Source organism: Oncorhynchus masou, chromosome 11 (genome assembly GCF_036934945.1).
Source record: "Oncorhynchus masou masou isolate Uvic2021 chromosome 11, UVic_Omas_1.1, whole genome shotgun sequence".
Taxonomy (NCBI): domain Eukaryota; kingdom Metazoa; phylum Chordata; class Actinopteri; order Salmoniformes; family Salmonidae; genus Oncorhynchus; species Oncorhynchus masou.
In genome coordinates this window covers 58,289,647-58,313,002 of record NC_088222.1, presented here as the reverse complement: position 1 = coordinate 58,313,002, position 23,356 = coordinate 58,289,647, and the positions used below count along the sequence as shown (strand labels likewise).

General features: G+C 43.5%; 1 protein-coding gene across 1 annotated transcript; it reads right to left on the bottom strand.

Annotated features, from left to right (window-relative positions):
• Window positions 1–1,222: 1,222 nt before the first annotated feature.
• LOC135548881 (tubulin-specific chaperone cofactor E-like protein) lies at window positions 1,223–23,081 on the bottom strand. The gene is made up of 8 exons (XM_064978940.1): window positions 23,002–23,081; window positions 14,456–14,606; window positions 11,478–11,617; window positions 10,730–10,911; window positions 9,922–10,184; window positions 9,210–9,336; window positions 8,733–8,849; window positions 1,223–3,494 (listed from the first exon to the last, which is right to left on the bottom strand). Exons 2-8 carry the CDS (start codon window positions 14,592–14,594, stop codon window positions 3,137–3,139), a joined length of 1,326 nt encoding a protein of 441 aa, XP_064835012.1. The 5' UTR covers window positions 14,595–14,606; window positions 23,002–23,081; the 3' UTR covers window positions 1,223–3,136.
• Between the last annotated feature and the right edge of the window lie 275 nt (window positions 23,082–23,356).

Below are 23,356 nucleotides of genomic sequence, written 5' to 3'. Positions count from 1 at the left end.
CTCCTCTCCTCTTCTTTCCTCCACAATGTAGAAACTCCTTGTGGTAACCCAAACCTCACATTCCCAAACGACTCCTACTCCTGGGCACACAATGGGCTCCGTTCAGCCCTCACTGCCCTTGCTTCTGCTCCATAATGCAATGGGGGAGATCAGGATACAGCCTCCCCGGGTCAGGTCTTGGGTACGGGACAAGGGTGCGAAGAGGTAACGCAACAGCTCAACCCCCACCACCTCCCAACTTTGACCCTGCATTGACGGGACAGCCCTGTTGTCAGAGCCTGGGAACCACAAGCCAGCCCAGTGTTCCATCTGTAGAGGAACTTGAACTTGCGGCCCTGCTGCTCCAGTCAGAGAAGGCCCAGGCCGAAGGGACCTCAGCCCCATCTGTTGCGTAGTGACAGAGCCTCTGCTGGGACTGGAGGTTGGGATTGGGAGCCGGCGGGCTGGGTGCTTTAAGCAAACACCCAGAATTGGTGGTTCACACACTGCCTGGAAGATGGGGAGTGAGGGGAGGAGGAGCTTTCGGCACCTCCAGGCTTGGTGACACCAATTAAGCCTGATTACCTTGCAGCCAAGTTGTTGCAGTGATCTGGGCGGTTGTGAGACTGGACTGGCTCGGCTCCAGTTGGAAAACTTGTGCTCCATGGTGGTAACTTCAGTACGTACATTACCACTCAAAGGTTTGGGGTCACTTAGAAAAGCTATTTTGTGTCTATTAAAATAACAAAATTGATCAGAAATAGTGTAGACACTGTTAATGTTCCTTCTAGGCAGAGTTCCTCTGTCCTGTCTCAACGTCAACAGTGAAGAGGCGACTCCGGGATGCTGGCCTTCTAGGCAGAGTTGCAAAGAAAAAGCCATATTTCAGACTGGCCAATAAAAAGAAAAGATGGGCAAAAGAACACAGACACTGGACAGAGGAACTCTGCCTAGAAGGCCAGCATCCCAGAGCCGCCTCTTCACCGTTGATGTTGAGACAGGTGTTTTGAGGGTACTATTTAATGAAGCTGCCAGAATCCTTTCCAGATCCTTAACATCATTCCCTCTTCAAGCCAGTTCCGGAGACCGACATGGCCATTGCGTGGCCATAGATCTTTATTTTCATGTCATCCAACAAATGTAAATGCCTGGAGTTTGATGAACAATTACCAGTTGGAGGGACGTTCAAGTGGATTTTTCCACCTTCCCACTTGGTTATGAACAAAGCACGTATATTAAAAAGTAAACCAAAAAAAGTAACGCTTTATTCGTCTTTAGTCCGATATTTACTTGGAAATATACTTGGAAATAATATGAGGCTATCCTAATTATACTGTTTAACAATTTCATCCTGGTTTCTTTGGCATTCACTGATGGAAACACCACTACTTACCACCTGGTAGAAGTAACCAACTATGTGGAATTCTTTGAAGTACTGTGTGTGTGTACAGTGAGGATCAGAAAATACCCATTGTTATCCCGTAGGTAAATACCATCTGAAATGGGCTGTAAATGAAGCATTACCAACATAAAGTAAAGAAACCCTTACATTAGTACCACAATAAAGCAAAATTAGCTTTCAGACAAAAAATCAGAGTCACTTTGATAATTATCAATCTGATCATCTTCCAAAAAACATAACATAAAAACATAGGAGATACACTATGTACTACAACATACACTCTTATCGTAGGTCCCTCAAGATTAAGTTACAAGTCCATGCAATCCTCCATAGTAAATGACGGCAGACTATTGTTTTAAATCCAACCACGATCCCAGCCCACATACACTATATTGCATAGATTACCATTACCAACCAAGCAAACACAACATTAACGGATCAAGAAACACCTGTGATGTGCCTAAAATAATTCCCAAAAGGTCGAGATCCATCTACTTTTCTAAACAAAGCCTAGCGCTGACAGACTGAGGGCCACGCTCATTTAGCTTTTGCACCGGTGCAAAATTTGCATAGTATTTAAAGTAAAAAGATCAAAGAGGAATTCAGATTAAAAATGGATACATAAATTGGTAGAGTGATTGGTAAATAAACCCAGTTTCATCGTCACCTTGGTTTACTGATTTCTCCCATGTATAAGAAGAGTAGCTAACCTCTGACGCCAAAGCAGAGTGAAATTGACTTTGGACTGGGCAGCAACAAAATATGATTACCATAGGGCATAACTCACATCTTTCCACCAATTGGAGGTCTCTGAATCTGAAGACACCTATTAGACAATATGAACCAATGGGAGAGCACAAATTCTGGGGCCACATTGTTGACCCAGGGTGTACTAAAACAATGGACACTGGTTCCAGTAAGAGGTGTTGGGTGTGTGAGACGGATGTGAGGTGTGGATGATGGGGAGAGAGGAAGATGGAGAGTGAGCAAGAGGTGAGGAAGGCCACTGCCCGTTGGGTGAACCAAGCACAGAGGAAGTAACTGTGACACAGCAGCCGGTATGTGGTTACTCAGTGAGGCTGGCCTGGGGTTCACCACCTCTCCCTCCAACACCCACTCCCCCTCGGCAGGGGAGAGAGCTGCTCCCTTCGAGTGCACCTCCTTCTCCAGATCCCCCTCTCTCTCCACCTTTAATAGCAACTGCCCACCAACCCAACCCCTTCTATTTGGCCTCGTCTTGTCTCTTTCCGCCAGATCGCCTGAGTGAGTTGGGGTCAGTGATGTTCCGTGTGGTCTCTATGTGTCACAAGCTCTATCATCCTCAAAGCTCAATGAAGCGTCTCTCTCAGCGTACCACCCCCTGTGATTCTGACTCAGGGGTTATCTGAAGCACATGATTTAAGAATTGGGTGAGAGAGGGAGGGTACGCTAATTGTGCTAACATTACTTAAAAACTAATATTTGACAAACCAAATACAATGGAAAATCTCAGTGGTGTGACGTGCCACCAGCGTCTGACAATAGCGATGCTTCTCACCAAGCCAAAATTGGAACACGCACACTAAGTCATATGTGTGTGTATATATATTAATTTAGATATTTATATACAGTAAGGTGCTTTTCCAACAAACATTAAAAAAAAAATCAATAAAAGACAGCGTAGACAGTTGGTGTCCAGAAGCTGGTCAGTCTATAAATAAGTCCTGAGTCTCACACACACACACACACACACACACACACACACACACACACTTCTTAGGAGTCCAAGGAGGTGGACGAGATTGTGCGGCTCTTAGTCTTGGGCACCACCAGGATCTCATCCCCGTCTTGGATCATGTACGAGTGGAGTGCCCGACTGCCGTACTTCATCTCCTCAGGTCCCAGCGCGGAGCCTAGCTCGCGGGCGATGTAGTACAGCCGCATGCCGTTGGCTGGCAGGTCCACCAGGGCCCTGAGCTCCTTCTTGAGCTCCCCGACTGTCTGCTCCAACCGCAAGCTTAGAGTCTCCGTCCGCTCGCCCCAGCGCACCTCCAGCGTGGCCAGGCAGCGCGGACGCAAGTCCACTTCGGCCAGCGGGGCGAGCCGTCCGTACTTGGACACCAGGACATGGTACCTGTGGAGACCAGACAGAATGGACCGGAGGTTAGGATTTGTCATCTGGTAGAGAGAATGGTGGCGATTGGTCAGTTTTGGCAGGCGCTCTTAGGCTATGACACCCTATTAGAGCCTTTTGTAGGCCACCGGATCAATCCCCCACATTCGGAAAGTATTCAGACCCCTTGACTTTTTCCACATTTTGTTACATTACCGCCTTATTCTAAAATGGATGAATTAAAAAAAAACTCATCAATCTACACACAATACCCCACAATGACAAAGCAACAACAAAAAAGGTAAAGACAATTTTGCTAAGAAAAATTCTATAAAATAAAAATATCATATTTACAGAATTATTCAGACCCTTTGCTCAGGTGCATCCTGTTTCCTTTGATCATCCTTGAGATGTTTCTACAATTTGATTGGACACAATTTGTAAAAGGCACACACACACATCTATATAAGGTCCCACAGTTGACAGTGCATGTCAGAGCAAAAACCAAGCCACGAGGTCGAAAGGAATTGTGCATAGAGCTCCGAGACAGGATTGTGTTGAGGCACAGATCTGAGGAAGGGTACCAAAACATTTCCGCAGCATTGAAGGTCCCCAAGAACACAATGGCCTCCATCATTCTTAAATGGAAGAAGTTTGGAACAACCAAGACTCTTCCGAGAGCAATCAAGGGAGAAGAGCCTTGGTCAGGTAGGTGACCAAGAACCTGATGGAGCACCAGAGTTCCTCTGTGGAGATGGTAGACACTTCCATAAGAACGACCATCTCTGCAGCACTCCACCAATCAGGCCTTTATGGAAGAGCGGCCAGATGGAAGCCACTACTCAGTAAAAAAAGGCACATGACAGCATTCTTGGAGTTTGCCAAAAGGCACCTAAAGGACTCTCAGACCATGAGAAACAAGATTCTCCGATCTGATGAAACCAAGATTGAACTCTTTGGCCTGAATGCCAAGCGTTACATCTGGAGGAAACCTGGCACCATCCCTACGGTGAAGCACAGTGGTGGCCATCATGCTGTGGGGATGTTTTTCAGCAGTAGGACTGGGAGTATTGCGTGTAGATTGATGCGGGTATTTTTTATTTTTTATAATAAACATAAAATGTGTAAAAAGTCAATGGGGCTGACTACTTTCCAAATACGCTGTATGCATAACTTTATGAGCTGGATTGCCTGTCTTTGCAATTTGTTTATTTTCATTTGCGCTCATTAGCATATGTAGCTAGCAGCCTCCATGTAAATTCGCTATTACTTATGCAATTAGGTTTCTTGCTGGGTTTTTCGGCGCCCCCTTGTGTACTAAACTGGCAATACCGTAAATCCCAGGGTGAGAGAACGACATGACAATCTGGATGCTGCCCAATCCTACTGTGTACCCATATCTATACCCACACATGCAGTCAGAGCCGGCCCTAGATTGTTGGGGGCCGTAAGCAAAATATATTCGAGTTTCAGAGTTAATTTCCTGCAAATCTATACATTTTGCCATTGGTCAGAGAAAAGACTAGGCAATTTTATAACTATTTTCATGCAATTTACTCATTTTGCGATGGGACGGAGGGAAAAATGTGCAATTTTACAGCTAATTTACTGAAATTTGACCTATTTTGCCATACGGTGGAGAGAAATGTTTGCAGTTTTTAATATGATATCTTATGGAGAGTGACTAACAAAATCAATGGGGCCCACCGATTGTTAAATAGACCATGATTACTACAAGTTTACATAGCTAGCCCAAAACTAACAATAAAATAAAAGTCAGCTAAGGGCTAATTGAGTGACTGTCAGTGACTGACATACCAAGGGAAAAACTGCTGATGCACAACCTCACCCCGGCTGTCCTCCACACACTTTTTAAAAAGTATTTGGAAATTGATCTGTGGTCCTATAAAAAGGGAGGCTGCGGGCCACATGTTGGTTTGGCAGTTTGGTATTTTATTAGGATCCCCATTATCTGTGGCAAAAGCAGCACCTACTCTTCCTGGGGTCCACACAAAACCGTATTATCCTTGGACTAACTGCTATCCAAGAAAACAGCTTTCTCTGACACTGTGGGGGTAAGTTGGGACAAATGTGTGTGAGTGAATGAGTGTGTGTGTATATTTGATAAGAGTGGCATGTGCTCGTTCGGGAAACACAGTGAGCTCTCTACCGCTCTCTCAGCCGTGAGAAAGCGCTCACCCACCTTGAGGGACCGCTGAGTTAGCGATAAGGAACGATTGAATAAAATCCCAGAGGAAAGCCTATTTTCAAAGCTACTGTAACAGTTGGGCCAATCAAACCAATTTCCCCTTCCCTCGCTGAAAACCCCGCCTGGCTAGGGTTTCAGTGTGGGTGTGTGTGTGTAGCCAGAGTTTCAGCCTAACGCAGCAAGCGCCTCCGCCATGGGAATTCTCCTCTAACTCCTCAGTCAATGCAGAAAGTGCCATTCTGTGAGAAACCCATTCACTCAAAGGTCTCATTTAATGTGGAAACTTGTATATTGTACCCCTGTAAATTATATTGAGAGTGAGGTATGGTAATGCTAAATGTAATTTCGAATGGTCCTTCATGTGGTGCCTGAAGAAAGCGGTGGCATTAATTTAATACCTGTGTTTCTATACACAGCTAAATGTATTGGGTCCGGGAGGCTGGTGGGAGAAGTTATAGGAGGATGGGCTCATTGTAATGGCTGGAACGGAATAAACAAAATGGACTCAAACACAGTTTCCATATGTTTGACTCCGTTCCATTAATACCATTCCATCCATTACAATGAGCCCATCCTCCTATAACTCCTCCCACCAGCCTCCTCTGTGTGTGGCTAATACCTTACCTTGTAACTGCCCTAGATCTCTGGTGTTTCATGCTTCTCTCTCTGTTCTTTAATCCATCTCAGCTGCCTAGTCACTTCCCCGGTAATCTCCTCAATTCCTCTTCTCTGTCTCTTACTAATTACCCCACGCCACATCTCACCCTTCTCTTCACACCATAAGCCCCTTCACCTCTCCCTTCTCTTCACACCATAAGCCCCTTCATCTCTCCCTTCTCTTCACATCATAAGCCCCTTCACCTCTCCCTTCTCTTCACACCATAAGCCCCTTCACCTCTCCCTTCTCTTCACACCATAAGCCCCTTCACCTCTCCCTTCTCTTCACACCATAAGCCCCTTCACCTCTACCTTCTCTTCACACCATAAGCCCCTTCACCTCTCCCTTCTCTTCACACCATAAGCCCCTTCATCTCTCCCTTCTCTTCACACCATAAGCCCCTTCACCTCTCCCTTCTCTTCACACCATAAGCCCCTTCACCTCTCCCTTCTCTTCACACCATAAGCCCCTTCACCTCTACCTTCTCTTCACACCATAAGCCCCTTCACCTCTATCTTCTCTTCACACCATAAGCCCCTTCACCTCTCCCTTCTCTTCACACCATAAGCCCCTTCACCTCTACCTTCTCTTCACACCATAAGCCCCTTCACCTCTCCCTTCTCTTCACACCATAAGCCCCTTCACCTCTCCCTTCTCTTCACACCATAAGCCCCTTCACCTCTACCTTCTCTTCACACCATAAGCCCCTTCACCTCTATCTTCTCTTCACACCATAAGCCCCTTCACCTCTACCTTCTCTTCACACCATAAGCCCCTTCACCTCTACCTTCTCTTCACACCATAAGCCCCTTCACCTCTCCCTTCTCTTCACACCATAAGCCCCTTCACCTCTCCCTTCTCTTCACACCATAAGCCCCTTCACCTCTACCTTCTCTTCACACCATAAGCCCCTTCACCTCTATCTTCTCTTCACACCATAAGCCCCTTCACCTCTACCTTCTCTTCACACCATAAGCCCCTTCACCTCTACCTTCTCTTCACACCATAAGCCCCTTCACCTCTCCCTTCTCTTCACACCATAAGCCCCTTCACCTCTCCCTTCTCTTCACACCATAAGCCCCTTCATCTCTCCCTTCTCTTCACACCATAAGCCCCTTCACCTCTCCCTTCTCTTCACACCATAAGCCCCTTCACCTCTCCCTTCTCTACACACCATAAGCCCCTTCACCTCTCCCTTCTCTTCACACCATAAGCCCCTTCATCTCTCCCTTCTCTTCACACCATAAGCCCCTTCACCTCTACCTTCTCTTCACACCATAAGCCCCTTCACCTCTCCCTTCTACCCTTCTCTGTAGGCCCTGCTTTCTTTCCCTCTCCTTATCCCAAGCCCAATCCTCTCCCTCTCCCTTCTATCCTTACCCACCCCTCTCATAGCCCCTCCTCTCTCATAGCACCTCCGCCAAAAGGGGATAGCCCGGCCGCCTAAGTCCTTCCCAGTGCTCACTGACCGCATCCAACACACTCTCACACACATCCACATGTGTACCCACACATGCACACATACACAAAGAAACAGGCTTAGACCCAAGACCCTTTCTCTCTCTCTCCCTGCTTTTAAAATGCAAAGAGAAAAAGAAAACCTAAAGAGAATGGTTTGTGGCTTTTAGACACTTCCATTGCAGTACCCTTTTAATCTGAGACACTGTGTCGGTTTGGAGTCAAGTTTTGGGCTACATCAGCTCCGGTTACACACGGAAATGAGTCAACCTCTCGATCCCCCCCTAAGAAAAAAAAAAAAGAGGGTGAACAAGCAAAGGAGGTAAAAAATACAAATCTACCTGCCACCTTGTGTATCGGTTTTCCGATCTGAGTATTCCAAGGCACAAAGAAGTCATTGAGTGGGCAGAGACTGGCGCCATTGTCTCGCAAATGTTACTTTCCCTCAGTCAGGGAACACGCTCTTCCCCCAGTCAGGGAACACGCTCTTCCCCCAGTCAGGGAACACGCTCTTCCCCCAGTCAGGGAACACGCTCTTCCCCCAGTCAGGGAACACGCTCTTCCCCCAGTCAGGGAACACGCTCTTCCCCCAGTCAGGGAACACGCTCTTCCCCCAGTCAGGGAACACGCTCTTCCCCCAGTCAGGGAACACGCTCTTCCCCCGCAAATTCCTCCCTTGCATTCTCCTAAGGTTACGTGGAATGTGGCAGGCAAAAAGCGCGGGCCAATCAGCTTTCCAGCATGGGCCCAAACCAACCCCCCCTGAAATTCCCATCACGGGAAGTCCTGAGATGACAATAGAACACTGGGGGGAGGGAACATTAGCAGAAAGAGGTAGGAGGTAGCTGAGAGGTAGTGAATCAAAGGGATTCCCGTCCATTGTTAAGGCCCAGTAGGTGTCTCAGAGGAGGGCTCTAGTGTGTGTCAACAGTACCTTTGAGGCAGCGTCTCTTCAGGAAAGTCCAGGTAGTGTCTGATGAAGAACCTCTCAGCGTCTTCTCTCTCCCCTTCCGTCACCACACTACCGTTTAACACAGACACAGATGGCAACCTGCAAAAAGGACAAACAATATGTATGAGTGTGTGTGACGTGTGTCAAATCAAACAGGTGTGTGCGCGTGTGTGTGCCTCTTCAAAAGGTATCTTGAATAATCCCAAAGCACTTGCCCTCCCCGACCCGATTAAAAAACAAATAGATAAAATCACATCCTACCGTTTCTATTTGCACCTTTCTTGAACTAAGAAAATACAAGTGTTTGTGTTACGAGCAGTGACTTTGCTGATAGCCGCTTTAGTGAGGAAAGGTTTTACGTACTATGACTGTGCAATGTGGTTGTCTTACCTAGCTACCTTAAGATTAATGTCACTTTGGAGCGTCTGCTAAATGACTAAAATGTGTGTGTGTACTCACTGTGCCACGGTGAGGCTGCGTCTCTCTTTGTTTGTGTAGGGCTGCAGTAAAGGAAGCCCCATCAGCCTCACCTCCTCCAGCTTAGGGAAGAAATTCAGCCTTTCTATGTCCTCCCATCGGTTCAGCCCTTTAACACACACACACACACACACACACACACACACACACACACACACACACACACACACACACACACACACACACACACACACACACACACACACACACACACACATCAGAACTCATTCTCTATGGAATTCCAGGATACAGTATTGAATATGGTGTACGGACGTAGTACAATACATCTATTTTCACATCAGAAGGCTCAGAGTGCTCTTTTCTGAGGTGTGTGTACATATTTTTTATTTTTTTAAAGACTTGAAATGCCAAACGTACATTTAAAATACATTGGAATGTAAAAGAACTAACTCGACCTCCTGATTTTTAAAGGATTCCCTGTCCGGCAGAGGGGAAAGAGAGAGGTACAGAAGCAGAGGAGTAGTAAGAGAAAAAATAGTGAATGGAAAGAGTATAATTGGGTAGAGAGGAAAGAGGGATATCTGTCTGTATGCTCATGCTCTGTGTGTGCGAATCATCATGCTGTGTACGAGTATGTTTGCGTAGGTGTATCTTCATGCTATGCATGTGTGCATGTGATCATGCTGTATGAGCATGTGAATGTGTGTGAATGCGTGACCCTCCCTTCGGATACCTGAGTTGTTGAGGTTGATGCTGCGCAGGTTAGGGAACAGGCGCTGCAGTGTGTCCTGAGGTGTGTCCTCCTCCACAGAGCCCAATTTGTTGTTGGACAACACCAGGTTTTGCAGGCCTGGGTACATGGGCCCAAACTTACGCACCTCGTCCCACTCCTGTAGCTGGTTGTCTGTGATCTGAAGCAGGCGCAGGGAGGGGCAGGGAACCGGGGATTCGGCCACTTGGTCGTACTCATTCAGACAAAGGAAGAGCTCCTCTAACCTACAGGGGGGTATAAGCGTCAAAAAGAGGTAGCTGTGTGTAAATGGAATCAAAATACAAAGTATGAGATATGAGTAGGGTGAAGTTGCCCCTAGATGCTGATCTTTGGTAGATTTCACATTCTCCACAGTAATGGTTAAGGTTAGCATTGGGGGAAGGGAATCTGATCCCCAGAGTTACGAGATACATGGAACTACAGTATCCAGGACATACCTGAACATGCCCTGAACATGATACACGGAAATATAATACATGCCTTAAACCCAAAATGGCACCACTTGTTTTGGTATACAGCTATGGGACAGGGCTTGGGAAATGTAGCCCCTCAAATTCATAGACATGTATATGGCGTTGAAATACATGTTAAATATGGATACAAGTAAATATAATACATGCCTGGACAAGCCTGAACTTGAGAAGGTCAAAGGTATAATGGCAAAAACACACAAAACACATAGACAAATAGCTAAATACTGAAATACAAAACACACACATTCGTGTATTCACGTCATGTGATTCACTGTCCAGTGTCTGTCATGACTTACTCAGGGGTCTGGCGTGTGAGTGTGTGTACCGTGTCCCAGGTGACACGCGTGTTGATGAGGACCAGGCGGCGGACCCGGAAGAACACCTCAGCCAGGCCCGGCTCCAGCTCAATCCCACTCAGAGGGTTCATACTCAGGTTAAGGAAGTCCAGGTTGGGGATGTTAGACACAATCGTGCAGATCTCGCAACCCAAAAAAAACAGATTGGAGCTATCACACGTACTGACTGACTGTACTGGCAACCCAATTGTAGATAGTATACGCGATGCTGCATATCTGGCAAACCAAAGACAGATTGGCGCTATCACACGTACTGACTGACTGTACTGGCAACCCAATTGTAGATAGTATACACGATGCTGCATATCTGGCAAACCAAAGACAGATTGGCGCAATTGGAACTGACTGACAGATGAAGGTCTTGTTCGTTGAATTTGTTTGTAGAATGATGTTTTTGGGCAATTGTTTTGTGTGGCGTGGTAGGTAGCCGCTCGTGGATACAATCCGTTTCTTTCACCATTGTTACATGCTTATTTAATGCTAGCCAGGAGATACTGGACATTACAAAATCACCAGCTATTGGGCTTTCAAAAATACTTTCTGGATAAAACAACACTCTTGATGTGTAGAAAATAAGGCAAAACTCTCTGTAGTGCAAGCCTTCCTGCTAATAGCTAGCTGCTGATAAAGGAATGGTCCATTACATGACAGCCGGGCTGAGGAGGATGAGGAGAACTACAGTACCCACCTCCCCCCAGTCTTGTAGCTGGTTGTGGGACAGGTCCAGCTCCACCACATGGGCACAAAAGGTGGCCACCTCAGCTTCGTCCCCAGCTTTACTGATGCCACAGCCGTCCAGGACCAGCACACTCGGCAGATTCAGACGATCTGGAGAGAAACAACAATCTTTCTAGTGAATAATTGTTCTTTATTGAATGACATGTACAATACATGATGGACAAAAGCCTGGTATCACTTCTTGTTATTACTCATTTACATCACTACATAGGCAGTGTCCTTGGGGATAAGCTAACGCATGAGAGAATGACTCATGTGTGTGAATACCATATATAAGGGATACAGTAGTAGGCCTACATGCAGTATTCCTGGGTAACTCGAAGATGAAAACTTGCGTAATTACCTTATATAATGCATTTGAGTAGGCCTACATATAGTTCTTACCTCTTAACTATGTTTTTCTGAGAAAAAAGGTAAGTAGGTTGGAGTGTGGCCCTTGACTCTTCTGCTTTGAGGAATAACAACTTTTTCAGACATGGTCATCAGACTATAAATGATCTTCCATTCACTAAAACAGTTTAGCAGGGAGCGAGACAAATGCAAGAGAGAAAAGATACATAAGCCACCTAACCACAAAGTTATTACTTAATTACTGCCTTTAAATGGTCGTTGGAACTGGGAAGCATCCCAGTTATGAAGTCATAAATTTGACATGATTGTGTCGGAATAATGACTCATCCAATGATATTAAATCTAAGTAGATGAGCTAGCTAACGTTGCGAATTATAAAGTTAATTAGCTTGATTAACGTTGCCAACAGAGTCAAACTAGCTACACTATCCATATTGACAATGTCAAAAATGTATTTGCGTCATCACCTTTTGATTGAAAAGACAATACGTCACAACTCAGGTAAAATTATCTCCAACATTCCCACTCGGAAATCCAACTTGGGAGGGCGGTCAAGTGGCTGTTGCCCAATTGGAACCTCGTATTTCCCACTTCTGATGAGCATTTGAAGTAGAGGTCGACCGATTATGATTTTTCAACGCCGATACCGATTATTGGAGGATCAAAAAAAGCCGATACCGATTAATCTGACTATTTTTTTTTTTACATTTATTTGTAATAATGACAATTACAACAATACAGAATGAACACTTATTTTAACTTAAAATAAACCAATAAAATCAATTTAGCCTCAAATAAATAATGAAAAATGTTCAATTTGGTTTAAATAATGCAAAAACAAAGTGTTGGAGAAGAAAGTAAAAGTGCAATATGTGCCATGTAAGAAAGCTAACGTTTAAGTTCCTTGCTCAGAACATGAGAACATATGAAAGCTGGTGGTTCCTTTTAACATGAGTCTTCAATATTCCCAGGTAAGAAGTTTTAGGTTGTAGTTATTATAGGAATTGTAGGACTATTTTTATTTTTATTTTACCTTAATTCAACTAGGCAAGTCAGAACAAAGAACAAATTCTTATTTTCAATGACGGCCTAGGAACAGTGGGTTAACTGCCTGTTCAGGGGCAGATCGACAGATTTGTACCTTGTCAGCTCGGGGATTCGAACTTGCAACCTTTCGGTTACTAGTCCAACGCTCTAACCACTAGGCTACCCTGCCGCCCCATGCTCTCTATACCATTTGTATTTCATATACCTTTGACTATTGGATGTTCTTATAGGCACTTTAGTATTGCCAGTGTAAAAGTATATCTTCCGTCCCTCTCCTCGCTCCTACCTGGGCTCGAACCAGAAACACAACGACAACGGCCACCCTCGAAGCAGCGTTACCCTTGCAGATCAAGGGGAATAACCACTCCAAGTCTCAGAGCGAGTGACGTTTGAAACGCTATTAGCGCGCACCCCCCTAACTAGCTAGCCATTTCACATCGGTTACACAAGCCTAATCTCGTGAGTTGATATGCTTGATGTCATAAACAGCGCAATGCTTGACGCACAACGAAGAGCTGCTGGCAAAACGCACGAAAGTGATGTTTGAATGAATGCTTACGAGCCTGCTGCTGCCTACCACTGCTCAGTCAGACTGCTCTATCAAATCATAGACTTAGTTATAACATAATACACAGAAATACGAGCCTAGGTCATTAATATGGTCAAATCCGGAAACTATCATCCCAAAAATAAGACGTTTATTCTTTCAGTGAAATACGGAACCATTCCGTATTTTATCTAATGGCATCCCTAAGTCTAAATATTCCTGTTACATTGCACAACTAGTAAACTAGCAAATTAGTTCGCAGCGAGCCAGGTGGCCCAAACTGTTGCATATACCCTGACTCTGCGTGCAATGAACGCAAGAGAAGTGACACAATTTCACCTGGATAATATTGTCTGCAAACCTGGATTTCTTTTAGCTAAATATGCAGGTTTAAAATTATATTATATTAAAATTATATACTTCTGTGTATTGATTTTAAGAAAGGCATTGATGTTCATGGTTAGGTACACATTGGAGCAACGATTCGCACCGCATCGATTATATGCAACGCAGGACACGATAGATAAACTAGTAATATCATCAACCATGTGTAGTTAACTAGTGATTATGATTGATAGATTGTTTTTTATAAGATAAGTTGCTAGCTAGCATTAAACTTACCTTGGCTTACTTCATTCGCGTAACAGGCAGTCTCTTCGTGGAGTGCAATGAGAGGCAGGTGGTTAGAGCGTCGGACTAGTTAATTGTAAGGTTGCAAGATTGAATCCCCGAGCTGACAAGGTGAAAATCTGTCGTTCTGCTCCTGAACGAGGCAGTTAACCCACAGTTCCTAGGCAGTCATTGAAAATAAGAATGTGTTCTTAACTGACTTGCCTAGTTAAATAAAGATTAAATAAAGGTGTAAAAAAAACAAATCTGCCAAATCGGTGTCCAAAAATACCGATTTCCGATCGGCCATTCCGATTAAATCGGTCGACCTCTAATTTGAAGGCATCATAAGATATAGCGCCTTGACCGCTCACCTTTAATGGGCGACCCCTGTGGACTGGAAAGCACTACAACACCCATGCCGTTCCCACGGCAGTATGGGAAATTCTCTGGGTTGTACTTCTCACTGACCACTTGGACGAAGGTGCGCAGCGCCTCTTCAGAGGACTCCATGGCCCCAGCTGTCTGATGAGAGAGAGAGTGAGAGAAATGAGTGGAAGACATAATTCAAATCAAATATTATTTGTCACATGCTCCGAATACAACATGTGTATAAAAAGAGGGAAAATGTAAAAAAGTGGTCAGATGAAGCACATGCTAAGCTACAGGACTGTTTTGCTAGCACAGACTGGAATATATTCTGGGATTCTTCCGATGGCATTGAGTTGTACACCACATCAGTCACTGGCTTCATCAATAAGTGCATCGATGACATCGTCCCTACAGTGACTGTACGTACATACCCCAACCAGAAGCCATGGATTACAGGCAACATTCGCACTGAGCTAAAGACTAGAGTTGCCACATAGAAGATGCGGTACTCTAACCCGGGAGGTTATAAGAAATCCTGCTATGCCCTCCGACCAACTATCAAACAGGCAAAGCGTCAATACAGGACTAAGCTATGCCCTCCAACCAACCATCAAACAGGCAAAGCGTCAATACAGGACTAAGATGGAGTCCTACTATACCGGCTCTGACAATCGTTGGATATGGCAGGGCTTGCAAACTATTACAGACTACAAAGGGAAGCATGGCCGCAAGCTGCCCAGTGACACGAGCCTACCAGACGAGCTAAATTGCTATGCTCGCTTCGAGGCAAGTAACACTGAAACATGCATGAGAGCATCAGCTGTTCTGGACGACTGTGTGATCCCGTTCTCCGCAGCCGATGTGAGTAAGACCTTTAAACAGGTCAACATTCACAAGGCCGCTGGGCCAGACGGATTACAAGCATGTGTACTCCAAGCATGCGCTGATCAGCTGGCAAGTGTCTTGACTGACATTTTCAACCTGTCCCTGACTGAGTCTGTAATACCAGATCACCATAGTCCCTGTGCCTAAGGTAACCTGCCGAAATGACTATCGACCCATATCACTCACGTCTGTAGCCATGAAGTGCTTTGAAAGGCTGGTCATGGCTCACATCAGCACCATTATCCCAGAAACCACTACAGATGGCAGTGCGTACAGCCCAGTACATCACTGGAGCCAAGCTTTCTGCCATCCAGGACCTTTATACCAGGCAGTGCCAGAGGAAGGCCTCCAGCCACCCTAGTCATAGTCTGTTCTCTCTACTACCGCACATCAAGCGATTTCGGAGCACCAAGTCTATGTCCAAAAGATATCAATTAAGTAACCATTTAATAGAATTACCTATTTCAATGAAGTAACAAAGATTCACTCTACTCTAAAGTTCTTCAACATATCCTGTTCGACTCTCATTTGATTTCACTTAACCTGCATAAAGTTTGCCCAACAGTCTATTTGGTGTGGCAAAAGAAAAGCCCATGCACTCTCTCCAACTCCAACTGTCATGGAGTGCTACTGGGTGCGTAGGCTTTTGTGACAGCCCAGCACTATTTCAATTTCAAATAAACAACGAATCATGGTCTTCAGTTTGACTCTGAACCACAATTAGTTGAATCAGGGCCTGGTGTGTTTCTTCTGGGCTGGAACAAAAGTGCACATACTCAGTGGCTCTCCGGGTCTGGAGATAGAGAGCTCTCACCCCTGCTGTAAGGACACAGAGGTCTGATTCTTACAGTGCTTCCTAAATTATCAGACTGATCGGTTTCACTATCTGGTTAAGTTCTATCTGTCTGCAAGCTGATTCTCTAGCCTGGACCCATCTGAACTCACAATGTAGTGTGAAAAGGGTATTGTATCATGTTGACCAGGGCTGTGCGATATATCAAGTTTTATCGTTATATTCACGTTTATATTTGAGCGCGATATGGAAAATGCCTGTATCGCAAGAATCGATGTTCTGTTATAATGTTGTAACGTTTTACAAATGCAGCATCTCACTGTCTCTTCTCTGTCAGCCCAATGTCAAATCATGTCCAAATTGCATGACAACACATGCACTGAGGTTATCCACCAATCACAACCCTAGACAGCCTTTCACAAATTGTAAACACGGCGAAGAAGCGTAGCGGCGTTAAGAGTTCCACCAAAATGGAAAGTGAGGAAGCCAGCTCAGCCTCTCGTGAGGATGAAATCATCCCCAAAAATGGCAGCAATGTTTTTTCAGTAATATGTAAGTGGTTTGGGTTTAAGAGGTCTGATGTTCAGCAAACGAATGTCCTGTGCAAAATGTGTCGAAAGACAATTGCTAGGAAAAGCAGCAGCACAACCAACCTGTTCCATCACATGCAACTGAAACACGCGGTGGAATGAGAGGAATGTGTGAGACTACGCAATGCCGATTCCAGTCGCCCGAGTACCAAAACGTCTGCTAAAAGACAAACTAACATAACTGCATCCTTTTCAAACGTAATCCCGAATGACAAGAAAGGTTTGAGGTGGAAGGAGATAACAGATGCAGTGACCCATTACATAACAAAAGATATGGTCCCAATCTTTACAGTAGAAAAGCCAGACTTTAAAAAGCTGCGAGGTACAGTTGACCAAAAATATCAGTTGCCAAGCCACAAGAACTTACCGGAAGTAGCCCTGCCTCGATTATACACTGCCAACTGAGAAAGAGTCGCAGAGAAGCTGGCTAGTGTTTCTTATTTTTCCACCACAGCAGATATATGGTCGAGCAGAACATCAGAGCCATACCTAAGTTTAACAGTCCACTACGTAAATGAAGACTGGAAATTGCAAAATGTCTGCCTCCAGACATCTTACTTCCCCAATGATCATATGGGTGAAGTAATAGCCCAGGGTCTCAAAGACTCTCTGGCATCGTGGAAGATGAGCGAAGACCGACAGGTGTGCATGACAACTGACAGCGGGAGCAACATGATAAAAGCATTGCGCTTGAAGAACTAGACCTGCCTGCAGTGCTTTGGGCACAGGCTTCACCTCACCATCGGATAATTAAAGTGCATTCAAAACAGTTATGCTCAGGCCAGCTGTTGGCTAATGTGTTAGTAGTTGTGTCATTCTGCCAATCAAATAGCAAATAACCACAGGCTGTTTTAATTATTAAAAAATGAACTAAATATATACATTTTCAATCAAATTATTATATAAATTGAAATCCATGTGTACGTGTGTGTATACTGGGTGTGTTATCGTGTATAAGAGGTCGACCGATTAAATCGGAATGGCCGATTACTTAGGGCCGATTTCAAGTTTTCATAACAATCGGAAATCTGTATTTTTGGACACCGATTTGGCCGATTATCAACTCCCAACTCCCGAGATTAGGCTGGTAATACTAAAGTTCCTATTAGAACCAATAGTCAAAGGTATATGAAATACAAATGGTATAGAGAGAAAAAGTCCTATAATAACTACAACCTAAAACTTTTTAACTGGGAATTTTGAAGACTCATGTTAAAAGGAACCACCAGCTTTCATATGTTCTCATGTTCTGAGCAAGGAACTCAAACATGAGCTTTTTTACATGGCACATATTGCACTTTTACTTTCTTCTCCAAACACTGTGTTTTTGCATTATTTAAACCAAATTGAACATGTTTCATTTTTTATTCGAGACTAAATTGATTTTCATTTATGTATTATATTAAGTTAAAATAAGTGTTCATTCAGAATTGTATGTAATAATGACAATTATAACAATACTGAATGAACACTTATTTTAACTTAATATAATACATACATTAAAATCAATTTTGTAATGGTTTTCTTGTGGGGAAAGAGAGGCGGACCAAAATGCAGCATGGTTAGTTTTGTGCATCTTTAATAAAGATGAAAATACTACAATCTACAAAACAAGAAACGTGCAAAAACCAAAACAGTCCTATCTAGTGCCACAAACACAAAGACAGGAACAATCACCCACAAAACCCAACGCAAAACAGGCTACCTAAATATGGTTCCCAATCAGAGACAATGACTAACACCTGCCTCTGATTGAGAACCATATCAGGCCTAACATAGAAATGGACAAACCAGACACACAACATAGAATGCCCACCCAGCTCACGTCCTGACCAACACTAAAACAAGGAAAACACACCCAAACGATGGTCAGAACGTGACGAATTTAGTCTCAAATAAAAAATGAAACATGTTCAATTTGGTTTAAATAACGCAAAATCAGTGTTGGAGAAGCAAGTCGGCCGATATACATTTTTTTATTAAAACGGACGATTTTGGTCCTCCAATAATCGGTACCGACGTTGAAAAATCATAATCTGTCGACCTCTAATACATAGGCACACAGGCTTTACTCAGAGTCAGTGGCAGGTCATTAGTAAAGATTTTTAAAAGTAAGGGGCCTAGAAAGCTGCCCTGGAGAATGCCTGTCCACCTGGATTATGTTGGAGAGGCTTCCAGTAAAGAACACCCTCTGTGTTATGTTAGACAAGTAACTTTCTATCTACAATTCTAGCAGGTTATGTAAAGCTGCACTGAAGTCTAACAAAACAGCTCCCACAATATTTATATGATCAATTTCTGTCAGCCAATCATCAGTCATTTGTGTAAGTGCCGTACATTTTGAATGCCCATCCCTATAAACGTGGTGAAAATCTGTTAAAAGGGTTAACTGTGGAATTGAATTGTATCTAAGGGTTGGTAACAGGCTGATTGGCTGGCTATTTGAGTCAGTAAAGGGTGCTTTGCTATTCTTGGGGAGCGGAATTACTTTTGCTTCCCAGGCCTGAGGGCCTGTAATCCTCAGTAATTTTCAATCTTGTAGGCCTAGATTGAAGAGATGGCAAATAGGAGTGACAATAGAGTATGCTGTCATCCTCAGTAATTTTCCATCCAAGTTATCAGAGCAAGGTGGCTTGTAATTGTTGATAGACAAACAAACCGTCTGTACTGACAAATCATGGGTTTCACCACACAGGCAACAAAACAACACGGTGCTCAGTATCCTTCACTCCCGCAATAAGGAAAGGGAAGTAGCTAGATAGTGTAGCCAATATCAGGCCAGGTTGAAGGCTAAAGCACATTTATTGTAGTGATTTTTACTAATAATGAAGAGCAACCAGATGCAGCACTTGACACATTTGTGAAATTGCTTATTCCAGTTACTAATAAGCATGCAACCATTAAGAAAATGACTGTTGTCAAAAACTGTTGTCCCTGACACAACCATGAGATGGAGCATGAAAATGTACAACTACGTTACATTTTCGTAAAAAACAATTACTCATAAAACAGAATGAATCTGAACACTCACAATTCCCAACTTCGGCAAATTTCTAATTCTTGATTAAGTTTCTATAACCCTTACCGAACCTGAACCATTTTACATTTTAACTTAAATGGGGAAGGGGTGTGCAAAGGATCCCGGATAGCACGGACCAGGCACGCAGGGAGCAGCACGAGCAGCGACGACATCGTTACGTCAACCAAAAACATGGCAGACATTGGATTAATATAAAATGTTAATATTGTCGGCTGTGAGCGATGAACATATTTTGAGATCTCTGCTACAATTATTTGAATGATTCAATTCATGTTTTGTGCACAAAGGTGATGCCTTAAGAGTCTTAGAGAAGTCCGATTTCAAAATGTCTGTGGCCGTCAATGGAAATTGTCTTTCTGGTTCGGGCCTCAGTTAAACTGCAGTACTGAAGTATAACTGTTGGAAGAAAACGTGATTCTATACAAGATATTTTGTCACAAAAAGGCCACACAAGCAAAGGCTATGTTCGAGAGCATCAAAATACAATGTCTCATGGGTAAATTGTCAAAACCAAGAACCTACAAATAATAATGATATTTATGATGAAAGGTGATTTGTAAATAATAATAATAATTATTATTTTAATTTGTAAAGCATTTCATACTGTCAGGCAGATAAGAGACCACATTATATTGTGTTTGTCTTTATTTATTTGGTCAGGCCAGGGTGTGATGTCAATGAAGAGATTGTGAAAAAACACCTTGTGGTGTTCCAAACAACGTTTTGTCTTGGGGTTTTGTTAGGTATTGGGTGTGTGGCTTAGTGGGGTATCTAGCATAGTCTCTGGCTGTCTGGAGTGGTTCTCAATCAGAGGCAGGTGTTTGGTATGTGGCTGTCTCTGATTGGGAACATCATAAGCTCTTCAAAGGTAAATATTTTATATTTTTGGGTGATTGTTCCTGTCTCTGTGTTTGTTGTCACAAAATAGGCTGTATAGGTTTTTACACAAATTCCGTTTGTTGTTTTTGTAAATTGTTGACAGTGTTTTTTAATCGTCATTAAACATGTCTCAAAAATACCACGCTTTTCATTTTGTTAACGTTGCGTTATGCTAATGAGCCTGAGGCTTAGTCACAAACCCGGATCCGGTTTGGGGAGTTTCACATTAAACCCAAGTACTGAAGAAAATAAAATATTTTATAAAAATAATAAAAACTATCCAAAACACAGAACATGTTAAGCAGACAACAATCAAAGCTGTCGTCAGATCTGATAAATGAAAGGAGAACAGAATTGACATTATTTTAATTTGAAAGCTTTACTGTCACAGCTCAGTCTTTAGCTGTTTGTCTTTATTTATTTGGTTAAACAAGACCAGAGACTCTGCAGCCTGACCAGGGTTTTGACATAGGCCCTGTGAAAGCTTTACTGAACAGCTCAGTCTTTAGCTGTGCCTTAATAAGGAGGTGTTTATCAAGTTAATTGGGACCATCTAAGACAGCCTGCATTCTTGACCAGGGTTGACATAGGCCCTCTGTGTTTGCTTTACTGAACAGCTCAGTCTTTAGCTGTGCCTTAAAATGTTAAACAAGACCAGAGACTCTGCAGCCTGACCAGGGTTGACATAGGCCCTGAAGAAAATAAAACATTTTATAAAGCTAAGTCTTTAGCTGTGCCTTAACACAGAATTAAACAAGACCAGAGACTCTGCAGCCTGACCAGGGTTGACATAGGCCCTTGAAAGCTTTACTGAACAGCTCAGTCTTTAGCTGTGCCTTAATAAGGATTAAACAAGACCAGAGACTCTGCAGCCTGACCAGGGTTGCCATGTTCGCACTTTTCTTGAAAAATTTGGCTACTTTCAGAATGATGTCGCAGGTGAAAATGTATTGGTCGCAGGTGGCAGGTTTTTGGACTACTTCTAAATTGCACCGATGCCACCATGGCATTTCGTTTAGATATATATTTCATTGCTGCTGACTATCAGGCAGGGAGTAGGCTGTTACGAGTTAGTGAGTGAGTGAATGTTGGGGAGGGTTGAGGGGTGTGTTGCATTGAGAACACTGTAGGTAGACTATTTAGATTGGTCATTATGCAGACACCCTCTTTCCATAAAACATATTAACGCGCTAGAACCACTAGAACTAATACAAAGGGGACAAAGCATTTGATAAGGACTTAAGGCGCTCTAGAGCTCTTTAGATGAATTTGCTCAGAAGTGGTTTAAAGTAAACTTCACTCTAATGTTGACTTTTCTTATGGATAACAATATCATTCAAAGGGATTTTACTCATGCTCAGTTCCTGGGTCCGGAGCGCTGCGAGAGTGGACATTTGAAATGGAAGTTACGGAACTCCCTCCCTCCCTAATTTAGCTTCTTAGCCAACCTCGTTAAAAATGACATCAATAAACCCTGAACCCTGAACTTTATGGAAAAGGGGTTTCATGGGTGTAAATGTGGCAACTCTCTTGCTGGAATAAAAAAAAACTGTGCTAGTTTTCAGGCCGTGTGGGCAGGTTCAGGGGTCATTGGGCTTTACACTTTAGCTTGACATGGCAACCCTGGCCCTGACAGTGACTGAAAGTGTGTTCCACAGCCAAGGAGCCGCACAACCTAAATCCCTGTCACCCATAGTTTTTAGACTGCTGTTGGGCTGCTGAAGGGAGATGGAGTGGCAAAGGGTAAGTGTGGGGTGCCCATGGGGTAGGAGGAGTTCAGTCATTTACTTGGTTCCAGAGTTGTGGATAGCTTGGTAACTGTGAACCAGATTTTAAAGTCAATGTGTAAGTATAATTGATAATACTAGATCAGTCAGTTGGCAGTCGCTTTGATCCGAACACGACCATAAACTAGATAAATGGAAAGGGCTCATCATCAAGACTGACTGAACAGAATCTGTTCGTATCCACTCGACTCTCGCTGTGCAACAAACGTCATCAATTTGTAAATTTGGGCACCAGGTGTGTCCATATTATAACCTCTTCAGGGAAGAAGGCAATCTACGACATAACAAGTATTATATAGATGGGCAATGCGACGTCATTGTTACATTGTTATAAACAATGGCATAATGTATCCGTTTTTGTATTCTGAACTGGTTGGTTGTTTTTTGATACTGTGCGACCACCAATTAGTTTAAATAGAGAATCTGGTTCCCAAAACAGTAGCTACTTGGACGGGTAAAGAAATGCTAATGTACTTAAGGCATATATTGCACCTCAATCAATGGTGCATAACAATAATAATCAGACAACTGGAACACTTCTCTTTCGAAAAGGCATTGAGAAAACATTCCTTACCTTTCTCTGTCGTTTCCTTCGAATGGTTGTTATTGTTATTCAGACCGCTGTGAAGCAGGCAAGAATAAATAAGTACTTCCGGGTCACGGATTTTTGTTATTCCTTCAAAATAAAAGCCACGTCCGGTATACTTTGTAAATGAATAATTAGGGCGAAAATTTGCTAAATTATCTATATATTTTATGCTAGTTACCATAGAATGATTTAAATAATTTCTATAAGATATACTTTTGTGTACTCGTGTCATTTTTCCTCCAGAGACACATCAATTCATTTTTGTCATCCCTAGTGAACGTCAGTTCTTGTTCCGTATCTCTGAGGCCATATGAGCCACTGTTCTGTTGTCCCTTTGAGA

Bases quoted from the DNA above. Each gene is read 5' to 3' on its own strand.
- LOC135548881 (XM_064978940.1), bottom strand. From the start codon at position 14,594: ATGGAGTCCTCTGAAGAGGCGCTGCGCACCTTCGTCCAAGTGGTCAGT. The intron at 10,912-11,477 runs GTGGGTACTGTA...TTGGGTTGCGAG, and splicing joins AGCTACAAGACTGGGGGGAG to ATCTGCACGATTGTGTCTAA. The intron at 8,850-9,209 runs GTGAGTACACAC...TCCTTTTTGCAG, and splicing joins CGCAGCCTCACCGTGGCACA to GTTGCCATCTGTGTCTGTGT.